We start from the raw sequence: 13,783 nt of genomic DNA, 5'->3' as shown, positions 1-13,783 counted from the left end.
AGATGGTGCTGCGGCACTTTAAGCTTCTGACACTCGCTTGTCACACAGAAGAAGAGGAGAGACAGTATTTACGTGCTTGCCAAAACCATAGACATATTATGTATATGGACAAAACCATTCACACACTTTTTGCTAACTGGCAAGCAGCATTAGCAGTTCATCTTCTTCTTTGTCTACTTACTACTTCTTCGTCGTATCAATGTGTGCTCGGCAAGACCGTTTTGTGCTTGAGCGCCACCAAGTCGTGTTTTACTGTCACTTCAGCAGCTCCAGGCACGTGAACAAAAGCGCCGATCTCATTGGTCGGACAGTTTTTTACGCGCCGCGTCAAAATAAAAAAACGAACCCGAGGCGTTTTTTTAAAAATGACGCTTTTACGCCTGGCGTTTTGCGCGTCGGTGTGACCACTCACATTGGCGCCCATTGTTTAGTCCCGAGGCGTTAAACGTCGGCGATAAACGCGTGCGAAAATCGTCCCGGTGTGAACAGGCCTTTAGACTTTTCAAATCCTGTCCCCATTTTTTTTGTGTGTTCATATACCAAGTACCAATAAAGTCACCAAGTTTCGGACCGTTCCGATGAAGCTACGATTTTTAACATTAAAAAAAAAAAAGAATTCGGGTCAGAAATGACCGAAGACCCCCAGAGAGTTAAAACTTAGTAATATTATACACACTGACTTTTAACTTTTACCAAAGTAATTTTCTAGCAAAATATCTATACTTTTACTCAAGTATGGCTTTTGAGTACTTTATACATCACTGACTGTATCCCACAATGCAATGTGCTCTTCCATTTCCAGCATGACAAATTAACTGCATACAAAATCAACATTTTTAAAACCTACAGCATTTTTAAGTCATTCATTTAAGATATGTCAAAAGTCAAAACATTCTTAAAACATAAAATATTTTTAAGATGATAACGGGACTTCACTTGCTGAAGTTAACATGGAACATTAAACTTTTGCAAAATGTGCAGTTTTGCATTCTGAATAATATGGAGTACTGCGTACTGCTTCTGTTACCACACAGCAAAGCCGTCCCCCCCAATAATGATTTTTTTCTCCATTACGCACCACTCTGTTTGTTGTTTGCTGACAGATCATTTTAAAAGTAACATTTTTTACGCTGGTCTGCCTGACCGTCTAACAGTGCTCGTCAATGTACAAAAGATGGCCAATCAGATCAAAGGGGCTTAATGTTCACTGAAGACGAGTGTGAATTTCAACGCGACGCTTTTAGTTTTTGCAGTGAAAGAATGCATGCATGATAAGATAAGTAGCTAAACACTTAATATTTGACAACTGTTTTATGATGGATATGTTTAACACCCCACGGTAACATACAGAGATGCAAACTACTCAACCTTTTTAAGGTTGCAATTTCGCCATTTTGAATTGAAAATATGCTATCATTTAAATGATGATGTCATTTATAACTGAATGTAACGAGACGTTTTACATTTTTGACAGATTAGACATACAAACAAGAGTGAATGTGTGCATATTTTGAAATAAAATATAATCTTCACAATCTAATCTTTATAACTTCACAAATATTAGACCAGGAACTTATTTTACCATTCTTATTTCTCTATTCCCTTAAATCCCTTTTTAATCCTTTAATGAATTAATTTCTTTAAATAAAAAGACCCACCCCACCCACGTGGTTACGGCCTTGCCACACAGGATGATAGAAATGCTAAAGCAAGAACTTTTCCATTAGCATTAGCATCATCTCATGGTTTATGATAAACTAACAGTTGCACTTGGGTGGTACATTTTACACTGTGTTTTAAAGTCTGTGTGCACCATGGGTTCTCACTAATTTCTCACTAACAAAACAAGAATGACTCATATTCTCTGCAATCCTGGTCACCTGGAACACAGACGTGCATCTAATAAACAGACATTGTTAGGATCAAAATAATGAATCCCATCTTACCATAGGGTGCCCATCAGTCCAGCGGAAATCATTGTCAAACATTTTATCATTCAGCCCGATCCACTGATAGTCATGGCCCAAACCTACAAGACAATTACAGATTTCAATCTATATCTCTGCCAAGCCCATACAAACTATCATATAACTTTAGAAGAATTAAGATTGAGTGCACAAGTTTTATAGATGTCTATTTCATTCTGCAGCTATTGGTGGGAAAAAATGGACAGTTCCTGCTTCAAACTGCTGAGTCAGGCCGGTCGGGAAACTCAAACAAACAGAGCAATGTTTTGATAGCACCACATGCTTATACTTTTTGGGATAATCAATCCAGTATAGTTGTCTCTACATATTAAACCGGGAAATGAGAATATATATATTTTTAAATTCAACCAAATGTGTAATTTTAGAGAATCTATATAGAAGCCCAGAGAAATGGAAAAAATCTATAAATCTTTTTGTGTGAGGACCTTTGCGAACGTCTTTGACATCTTTAATAGACTACCTGGCTGAAGTGAAAATAGCAGGAAATCAGTTAAACCAAACCACACATCAAATGACAAACAAATGTAGAACAAATTGTTTCTGTGCCCCGAGCAGCCAAGATGAAGTTTGTTTAGTTTAAGGTCAACAGCGTGGTCGAGTGCTTTTAATATGACATATGCTTTGTTTAATCATTGCTAGAATTCATTTGGTCCTGAGTGTCTGTTTTGTGGGGGTTTTTGGTCCCATTGAAAACTTACAGAAGTAAAACTAGATTTTTAAAACTAGACCACAATATTAGGCTGCTGCGGGTGTTTGCCAAAACCATCGCTATACAGTTGCTAAAATGTTCTTGTGGTTTTTACAGGATTGCTATAGAGTGATGCAGATGATGTACTTTTGTTGGCCAAACCAGGAAATTAATTTTTTTGGTTAAATGCCTGAAGCTTTTTATTCATAAGCCCTATTTGAACGGGACTAGTTTTCTAAACGAAGTTTGAGTTACAATTCTTATCACTTGACGTCTGGGATTTCATGTAGGCCTACCGATTTGGATGGGACTAACATATCTGTGATTCTTACAGCGGTGGGAGTAAAGTCCCTCTGTGGTCAATAATTGTGTCCCTTAAAACTAATTTTTGATCACCAAAATTACATCTAAACGTTTTCTTCTGTGAAAAAAATCTTCATGCCTTAAAATAGCTTGAATGTGACGCTACACCCTTGCTTCATTTAGTATACACGGAGCCATGAATATGCAAATTAGACCCTCCTAAACTTCTGAGTTACTGAGGTGAACGCTGCACAATAGTATCGCTCTTTACAACGTAGGACACATAATGGTAATTGATATGATTAGCCTTTTGCTTGAATACATTATCAAACAACTAATAAATGTCACACAAACCATGTCCCCGTCAGACAGCTGCCTTCTAACAATCAGTATCTTTGCTTTGAACAACTCAGAACGTCCTATAGTTCATCATAACATCGTGATTTACATCATAATCTTATCCATAATTCACCCGCTATATTGCTATAAGTACACGATTTTTTACATCAACAAAAAAACCTGGCTTCTTTTGAGACTCACCTGCTTCATAGCAGTTAATGATATGCTAAAGCCCGCCCACACATTGACGTGATTGGTTACGAGGTAGTTTGAGACTTCAGAAACACCAGCGATTTCAAACCACGTTTTTGATAGGGCTGGGTATTGACACAAATTTCACAATTTCGATTCGATTTCGATTCACATGCTTTCGATTCGATTCGATGCTTTTCGATTCAATTCAATATTGATTATTTTGGATATGTATCAGGTATAATACATGGAACATTTTCTCAAGGAAAACTAATTTCTGAACTAATGTTGTAAACTATGGGAGTCAGTTGATTCTGCATTAGCCTACTAATATTGAAGGTAAAAATTAACTGATTTGTATACGAACACATAAATGACACTTAAATGACACTAAACACTAATTATGTTTTTTTATATACCGGTATATAATAATAAAGTTATAATATTAACTTTACAATTACATAATCCTAATTCTATTCCAATTAGTTTTTTTGAAATATAAACATTTAAAGGGTGGCTGTCATAAAAACTTGCCAGATTTATTAAATATTGAAGAACACTGACAATGGATATCCTTTGTAATGTGGTGCATATAATTAGCAAAATGCTCCTCTCTAGAGTTCATTTTTCTAGCTGACTAACGAGTTTATGGACACTGGATATGGTTTTTTTGAGGTAATGACGTTACGTGACAGTTACTTGTAAGCCGTTTTACTTCCATCTTTCTGCGGTTGAAACACTGATTGAGCGATTCTATGTGAAATGATACAGATTTCGGTAAGTTGTCCTGTATCTTTTAACACACTTTCAGAAGCTCATTCGTGTTTATTTCGCGCTGTTACTGGTATTAAAGTGGAAGAGAAGATCCGTTCATGTTTGCTCCGCGCTGCTTCTCTTGAGCTGAGCTGCGGCAGAGCGATCTCACGCCACAGCCCCAAAAACGGTAGGCTATTTATGTTTTTGAATTGCGTTTAAAAAAAAATAGACTCATCGATTCGTAGGATTTAAGAATCAATATTTTTTTGTAAAAGTGAGAATCGATTAAAATCGAGAAATCGATATTTTTTACCCAGCCCTAGTTTTTGAGACTGTCTTTGCTTCACTGCAGTTTTAAGGAGAAAATACTCAGCAATGGTGTTCACTTATGAATTTGCACATGGTTTGTCTGAAAGCATAGGGTGAATTCAGGGTGATTGGGACACTTTTGTCCCAATCACCCTGAATTCACTTAAAAACACCACATAGACATATAAACAACATTAAAAACTTGATTTTAACCATATGGGGTCTTTAATTTATTATTTGTTCATATAATTTTCATTTATTAATAAAAACCCTATTTAAGTAAACTTCATGAGTTTATAGCAGCGGTTGTTTATAATAACGGAGTGTATATTTACACTAGCTCCTCCCAAAAATGCCTGTTTGGGTCACTTAAGATTAAAAAAGATGTGTGTGTATCAACATCTTCTGTGGTGTAGTCGGTAGAGTGTAAGGCTCATGGAACTAGGTTTTGATGCGATCGATCTGGGTTCAAATCCGCCTTTTGCAGAGCTTGAGCTTCTCCCTTTCCCATCACATATCACATAGGAAAGGCATTTGCTTTCAATAAAAATGAAGAAAATGTTGTGGAAATGAAGTGCCTAACGAAATGTTTGGTTGTGTGAGAAAAACACTGACTTGGCAGATTCGCAAAGTATGTCTGTGAAGCATGAATTTCTCTAACGTCCACCTGGAAATCTAGTCCCGGCAAAAATATGGCTATAAAATACATCAATAATTCCCCCTTTGGATTTTTTAAAAGCTTTTTCTTGTCAAGTCATGTGACCACCGGTGTAGTCTGTTTATAGCGTAAGTTTAGCTTTAGCTTTTGATTTCTGCCGATTGTATTTAGGGTTCAAAAAAGTTGTTTATTTGTGAAGATAATCATGATGAATTTTGAGCTTATTTTCTGCAATAATCCAAAAGCCAATAGAAAATCCTATTGGGTTTTTGTCGAGGGAACTTGGGTGATGCTAACTTCTGGATTGGCCTACAAAAATACATCATCATCACTGTAGCTCTCTATATAGAATACTAAAAGTTAGGAAGTAAAAGAGTAAAGGCTTTGTTTAAGCCCTAACTATCAAGGCAATATTGATGTCTGCTTCGGCAAATAACATTTGTAAATTCAATAGGATTCACAGTTCATGAAAAATAACTTACGATTTACAAAGAGCTGCTCCTCGTGGGACAGGACGCTGGTGAGGTGACCGCCCTGCATACGACACTCTCGTTCGGCTGCTTCCCATGTCCGTCGGTGTGTGAAGTACTTATAGCAGTGGCTCTGAAACTTGTGCCAGCCGAAGTCACAAACTTCTGTATCTGAAAGTTTGAATGACAAACACTGAATCATGAGAAACAGGGGAAAAGAAACCTAAAAATGAGCAAAACATGCAATAAACTTTGGATAATATAATCCACATCAATGCACCCCTATTCAAATTGCAGATGCTTTTGTAATTCATTACGCAGCTACAGCAAGCATCATAGTGCCCATAGTTTATCAAAGAAAAGACATCTCATGATTTTCTTTTATCAAAGAAAAGTCATCTCATGATAGCCGTGTTCTTTAGCATTAGCCATGAACAAGCCTGCCATTCAGATCATGTATGGTTATGGCGCAGAATGGACACACAGAACTGCATCTGTTTTGAGTTCTGCCATCAACTGGGTTAACCTAGTGCAAAGCACTTTTTATTCTATGCCATACAATGAAGATCATCAACATTTTACTTGGACTGAAACCCCCTAATGACCGCAGCGCTCAGTGTGAAAGCTAAATGCAAACAATGACATCTAATGAGGCTGGAAAGAAAACATTAGTAAATGAGGCCAAGTAAATCATCTCAGACGCACGGCCCATAGTGCTGTTTTCTTTAACTGATTACACACCATTACAAGCTCGCTTCGTCTTTTGCCATGAATGTCCAGTAGATTAGCAAAACTGCTGTCTTAGCATAGTGCATGTACTGTATATTAGAAAATCTATTATAATTGCTACAATAATATACAAATCTACAATTTATTTGAGAATGTATATTGTCCCTCTAGTTTCAGTTGTCTTAACCCTTATGCGCAATTCATTTGGGATGTCCAGAGACCCCAGACAATAAAAAGTGATTTTGTAACATAATAATGTTTTTTTTAAATGGGGCGGGTTCATGAGTGTTCCACATTGTGGATGTGTAACAGGGTTGCCACTTCACATCTATGTATTTGTTTTCTGTGTTGTGGCTGATTTAGTGTTTTTTATTTGACAAATATAAAAAGTATAACTTTTTTTTTCCAATTTTTTTATAAATGTAAAAAATATCTTAAATCCCCCCAACACTGCACAAATGTAGCGTAAAAAACATTAATAAAGAGAGTGATATTACATTTGTTTTAAAAAAAACAAATTTACAAAATGTTAGTGTGGCTTTTTTTCCCTTTTTTTTCCGCAAGAACCAATGAGGTTCATTCTCGTGTTACGCAGCACGTTTGAGCTTCCTCGAGAACCAATGAGGTTCATTCTTGTGTTACGCATCACGTTTGAGCTTCCTCAAGAACCAATGAGGTTCATTCTCGTGTTATGCGGCACGTTTGAGCTTCCTCAAGAACCAATGAGGTTCATTCCCTTGTTACGCATCACGTTTGAGCTTCCGCAAGAACCAATGAGGTTCATTCCCTTGTTACGCATCACGTTTGAGCTTCCTCAAGAACCAATGAGGTTCATTCCCTTGTTACGCATCACGTTTGAGCTTCCGCAAGAACCAATGAGGTTCATTCCCTTGTTACGCATCACGCTTGAGCTTCCGCAAGAACCAATGAGGTTTATTCTCGTGTTACGCAGCACGCTTGAGCTTCCGCAAGAACCAATGAGGTTTATTCTCGTGTTACGCAGCACGCTTGAGCTTCCTCAAGAACCAATGAGGTTCATTCTCGTGTTACGCAGCACGCTTGAGCTTCCTCAAGAATCAATGAGGTTCATTCTCGTGTTACGCAGCACGTTTGAGCTAAGAGATTTGTTCTGCCGTGTCAAGCAGGTTAGGTTGAGCTTCTGTTTATGTTCGCTGATCAATGTTTATATGTGAATATAAGACTAAAGTAAATCTGTTCATCAAGTAAATTGAGCGAGTCTCTTCAGAAAATTTTGACTAAACCGCTCAATTCATATGGATTAGTTTTACGATCTCTATCTGAACTTTTTGATGCGTCAAAGTGGTAGTTGTATGTCAATGGAGGGACAGAAATCTCTCCGATTTCATCAAAAAGATCTTCGTTTGAGTTCTGAAGATGAACGAAAGTCTTGCGGGTGTGGAAAGACATGAGGGTGAGTAATTATTGACAGAATTTTCACTTTTGGGTGAACTAACTTTTAAAAAAAACTAATTATGAGTCACAACAAAATAATTTAGCCGAATTGATCAAATGTGATGTTTCATCATGCATAGCACAATTTAGTGAAATAAAAAAGTAATCAAATCATTGTCAGCAAATATTAACAAAATATCCACAATTTTGGTGGATTTTAAATTGTCTACTTATTTCGGGAGATCTAGAGCTAATACAGACAGATACTGCCAGTCAAGTAACTACTGGCTTTTGCTTGCAACTTTGGCTCTTTGTCAGAAAAGAATGGAGTGACACGGTCACGATTTCCCCCCCCCAAAATTCTGTCTCATGCTAGTTAAAGTTTTGGCTAAAATATTGCATTTATCACAATATCACAAAGTTTAATGCAGCATCTACGAATTAATTGTTTTCAACTGTCAACAAAGGTCCAAATTCAGCTTCACTGATTAACCAGAACTGTATTAAATGTGTCTTTTTTTGTTGTTGCATTGCATGGAACACAAGAGTTCGGCTTTTTACGATCTCCCCTGATCTTTGGCTAAAAAGCCTGAGAAAACAGATGTCCTCAGAGGTGATGTGTATGCATGGAGAAGATTAGCTCTGCTGACTAATGGCAGCAATATTTTGTATGAAGCTGGAACCAATCCATTGGGGGACCAACGCCCAACACGACCGCCAAGCCTGTGCAAGTGAGCGTAAATGTCAAGTCCTGAGAAGGTTAATAGCTCTCTTTAAAGTTAAGACATGCTCTCATTCATAAGTCAACTGATTATTTTCATAATGTAAAGCTAAAGGGAAAGCCCTACACAAGACTTAGGCAGGTGTTTGGGGTTTCTATACTGTGGCTTGTCCCCAGCATGACTCAAAGTGGTCTCCATGAGCCTCTTGGACAAACAGCAATTTATTAATTGATTCCAGCTGATTTTGCAGTACAGACCCATATGCCAATAGCAATCGCCTTCCCAGAATCCTAAGGAGTCTCACCTTTAAGTGAGGGAACAGCAAAAAAGGGCCAAGAAACCCTTGTCCCAACCCTGCTTCATGTCATCAGCGGAGAAGGGCTTGACTTAATCATCCTCAAACATTAAACACTGTCCACAGCTATGTGAAAAAGAGATTCAATATTTTTATTTTATTTCTATGAGTTGTTTGTCATAGTGAAAACCACAACAGACAGTCCAAAGGGATGTTCTCATATTTGAAGTGCTTCACTGAACATTTTGATGGGTAATGAGAACTAACTGTGAAACAAGGCTCCCAATGCATGCCAACGAGACACTCTCTGTATGTAAATGTGATTTGTACCACTACTTAATACATTTTATCTTCCTTTCAAGCATATCAAAACCCCTAATCAGAACAACGCCAAGCCAATGGCCTGGCTAAATTATCAGCATGACAGCAGACTACAGATAAACTTCCCCTTTCAAGCCTCATGTGATGGTTTAAAGACAACATGAAGACCTGGTTTCACATACAGTGAGGTTCTATTATACTAACAATAGTTAAACCAATAACACAAAAGATGCTTTTAAAGCATCTTGGCTATAGTTCATTTCTACATACAATATAAAGTTATTCACACTTCACCGACAGACGCCGATGAACGTGGACAATCACCAGATTACAGTATGTCACTTCTTAGACTTTCCATGACTCAACAAACACGATTCAACAATCTGTGAAGACAAGCACTGACCAATGCCAACAGAAGCCGACAGGGGTAACACACTGATCTGACAAAACCAGACAAACTTGCGTCAGCGTTTGGCGGTGCCGTGTGAAATGGCCTTAAAGGGTTAGTTCACCCAAAAATGAAATTTCTTCCATTAATGACTCACCCCAATGTTGTTCCAAACCTGTAAGACCTCCGTTGATTCTCGGAACACAGTTTAAGATATTTTAGATTTAGTCTGAGGGCTTTCAGTCCTGTGAATGCAAGTCTGTGCACACTTTGCTGTCCACGTCCAGAAAGGTAATGAAAACATCATCAAAGTAGTCCATATGTGACATCATTTGGTTAGTTAGACTCTTTTGAAGCGTCGACAATACGTTTTGGTCCAAAAATAACAAAAACTTAGACTTTATGAAGCATTGTCTTCTCTTTTGTTATCTAGATATCCGCGTTCACGAGGCTCCAGTGACGCTGCAGACGTAAGACGCTGTGACATGTTAGAGCTTCGTTTGTAGTCTGAGGGAGACGCACGCTGTACTGAGTCTCCCTCAGACTACAAACGAAGCTCTGTCGCACCAGATAACACGTCACAGCGTCTTACGTCTGCAGCGTCACTGGAGAAGAAGACAATGCTTCATAAAGTCTTAGTTTTTGTTATTTTTGGACCAAAATGTATTGTCGACGCTTCAAAAGAGTCTAACTTACACACATATGTCACATATGGACTACTTTGATGATGTTTTCATTACCTTTCTGGACGTGGACAGCAAAGTGTGCACAGACTTACATTCACAGGACTGAAAGCCCTCTGACTAAATCTAAAATATCTTAAACTGTGTTCCGAGGATCAACGGAGGTCTTACGGGTTTGGAACAACATTGGGGTGAGTCATTAATAGAAGAAATGTCATTTTTGGGTGAACTAACCCTTTAAGATATTCCGGTCTTTATGGCTTCAGTGTAGATGCTAATAGTATCATAGCCATGCCAATCTCAAACCAATTTAATCTCTGTGGATCAGGGACATCGTTAGGCCTATTTTAGGGGGGCTGAAGCTACCCCAAAATGTTCCTAAGCCCCCCTAAATGATAATAAGAACAACAATAACAATTTGATTTATAAATAACCGTATAAGAGTCGTTGTGCTATCAAGATGATGCACCGCGTCTCGTTGCATTGGTGTGAACTGTGGCAGCTTTCAGAGTGTTGCAGACCGGAGCGCTACTGCCTGGAGGATTCATCTCGTCTCGTCGTTACCAAGGTTAATGAAAATGAACGAAAACTAGGTGGGTTGTCGTTAACTGAAATAAAAATAAAAACGAGGCATTACAAAAAAACGATAACTAACCAAATCTGTAATGTGTGTTTGGCAAAACTAACTAAAATAAAATTATAGATTAAATGTCCTTAGTTTTCGTCTTTATAACGTTCAGATGCATTTCCTTTCCCTGCGTCTCTACCATAGACTGTAAAAAAATATGGACGTAGTGTCCGTGACGTCACCCATAGGATTCTGATGAGCCGTTCTGAAGCGCAAAGTAGGGACGAGATGGCCGTTGCAATCTTGGCAGCGCGTCATCGCGCGTCACTCCCGGATAACAGAAAATGGGCAAAAAGGCGGGACGTGGGCGGAGCTTAAGTGACGCGATGACTAACAGACAGCAGATAAACGGCTATCCACCTGTCACTCGAAATGGCCACGCCCTTAATTATGCAGAATTTTAAGGCTTTATATAATGTAAACGAATGAGTTATAAAAAAATTCACCCCCCTCACAGTTGTCATGAAGGGCAAAGTGAGCCGTTTAGACCAAAAGCACAATTTGTACCAGGCTGTAAACATGTGTTAATCTGCTGTAAAGTTGGGCATTTTAACATGGGGCTCAATGAGATTATGCTCCCTTCTGGATCCTGTCCCTAGCGGCCAGTCGATGAATTGCAATTTGAGGCACTTCCGTATTGGCTTCAAGAGAAACTGCGGGAGGTTGCCACTTGGTCTCTACGCTCACTCTCACATACACGCGCGCCATACACGCGCACACACACACACCGCCGTCTTCATGAGAACGAGTGTTCGACGTTGAAAGCAAGTTCGCGAAAGGTTGGTATCTCGTGAACACCTTTACACAATCACACATTAAAACGTGGTTAAAAAATATTTTTAATGCAGAATATAATTTTGTCAGTGTGTTAATGTCGACCTCAGAAGCGATGGCTACTTTAGAAAGTTAACTAGTCACAAGTTTGAGGTAAAATGCACTTGGGTTGTCGATGTCAAAACACAATAGAAGCTGTGATTAAAATATTAAATAATGTTATGTCATTAGGCTATTGTATAGGGTAAATTTAGTATATGGTGTGAAAATTGTACAGCTGAGGTATTTGTAGCCAAGGTTTAGCTCAATTTAGGTTTAGCTGTATATTTGTATTTTAGCTCAAAAATGGGTTGAATACATGCGGTTCTGTGTAATTAAATAGCATTCTGTGGACAACTTATCTTATATAGAGAGGAATAGTATGCTATTACTTTATCATACATTTACATGAGCAGACAGATAGCTTTTAAGTCACTGCTTAGTAACTCATAAGTGTAGCTCTAGATGTGAGTGCAAAGATTTTGCAAACGCAAGTTACAAATACGCTGGGGGCTATGCCCCCCCCCCCCCTGTCTTCCAATCCAAGTGACGTCCCTGCTGTGGATACAAAAAAATCCTGTCCTATACTGTTTTCTTCTGAATATTTTGTTTTACACTGAAATATGCCACATCATGAAGTTCAGTGTGTTGTAAACGTCATTTCATGCTGGCTTTAATTAGTTTCCGAAGCCTTCTAAAAGTTACAACCTAAGTATGGGACCTATCAAGTCATGCTTTTGTGGTGGACAAGCGTGACAAGTGCGAGGCGACCAAAGGAAAATGCCCTCATCATTTACGTAGCCACTCTAATGTGCCTGGGACCATGCCAAGTAAGGCAGTTGGCTCAGGAAAGGCTCAGCAAATTGCTCATTTGTGAGAAGTGTGGTGGGTGTAAAGGGCAAGGCAGTACTGTCGCTGACTGTCTGACCTTTTCTCTGAACCCTACTGTTGGCACAAATCTGCTTTCATCCCTCTGGACACCATACCGCAGACCCTCTGGAGGATCAGCCCTGCCAGATGTGATGAACTGTGTGGTTTGGTTTGCCCATTGCTAACAGTTTGGACTGACCACCATATACAACTTGCTTCAGTGGAATTATTAAACAGACACTATTCACTATTTAGAAAATAGCCCCATAAATCATAACATATTCCATTCTCCAGCTCCTACAAATATAAAACGAGTTATAGAAATATTCCACTTATTGGAAACCTAGCAGGCAATAGATATGCAATCATGATGTTTCAAGAATAAACCATAACATTTATACATTTGTGTGTTAGCAAGAAATTGATGTGATAGAATTGCTTAGCAACTTTTTAAAAACTTTCCACATTTAGTTGCAGAAAAACTAAAAAATATACCTTTAAGAATATAGGGCCAGATTTACTAAACAGGGCAATATAGCGAGAGTGTGCAAAAAAACAAAAAGTGTCTGGTTTAAGAAATGCTTCTTTTGGGCGGTAAATAATGGCGCAAATACCTGGCAGTATTTTTTTAAAGTCAAAAGAGGGTTTGCGCTGACGCAAGCTGTTAGTAAATCTGGCCCTTAATATATTAGCCTAATTCAAACTATTGTACAGCATCATGTTTTCATACCTTGCTCACAGAGGACTCCTGAATAGCTGGGCAGACAGACACAGCTGAAAGAGTTTAACCCATCAATGCACGTAGCTCCATTGCGACAAGGGTTCGACTGGCATTCATCAATGTCTACAAGAATTAGGATATGAAAATGTATTACTTTTCTTACAGAAACTCTAAAAAAGTAGTTTAAAAGTGAATAAAACTGAAAGGCTTCAAACCATTTTCACAATGTTCCCCATCGAATCCAGCCAAGCAGACACAAATGTTTCTTTTTCCATTAGAAAAGCATGTTCCACCATTTTCACACACACTGACGGAGCAAAGTGTGAGACCTGAAATAATAAAGTAACATCTATTAGTGGATGGACAAATCCACAGGACAATGAAGCAATTCAAGTAATCCAATTATTTGTACAACTCAAGATAGGGATTTTGGAAATGACCTAATCACCACTATACAATATAAGATACTTTATGAGTTTAAAAAACATATATTATGT

General features: G+C 38.3%; 1 protein-coding gene across 2 annotated transcripts in view; it reads right to left on the bottom strand.

Annotated features, from left to right (window-relative positions):
• The window catches only part of vcanb (versican b), a 45,204-nt gene that overhangs the window by 6,858 nt on the left and 24,563 nt on the right, over positions 1–13,783 (bottom strand). For both annotated transcript variants that reach the window (XM_079804472.1, XM_079804473.1), the window contains exons 9-12: positions 13,502–13,615; positions 13,296–13,409; positions 5,716–5,874; positions 1,947–2,029 (exon numbers count right to left, since the gene is read on the bottom strand). In XM_079804472.1, coding sequence (XP_079660598.1) covers positions 1,947–2,029; positions 5,716–5,874; positions 13,296–13,409; positions 13,502–13,615 — 470 coding nt within the window. The remainder of the gene's footprint in view (positions 1–1,946; positions 2,030–5,715; positions 5,875–13,295; positions 13,410–13,501; positions 13,616–13,783) is intronic.

Source organism: Gobio gobio (genome assembly GCF_949357685.1).
Source record: "Gobio gobio genome assembly, chromosome: 22".
In the NCBI taxonomy this organism is placed as follows: domain Eukaryota; kingdom Metazoa; phylum Chordata; class Actinopteri; order Cypriniformes; family Gobionidae; genus Gobio; species Gobio gobio.
This window is presented reverse-complemented; position numbering and strand designations above follow the sequence as displayed.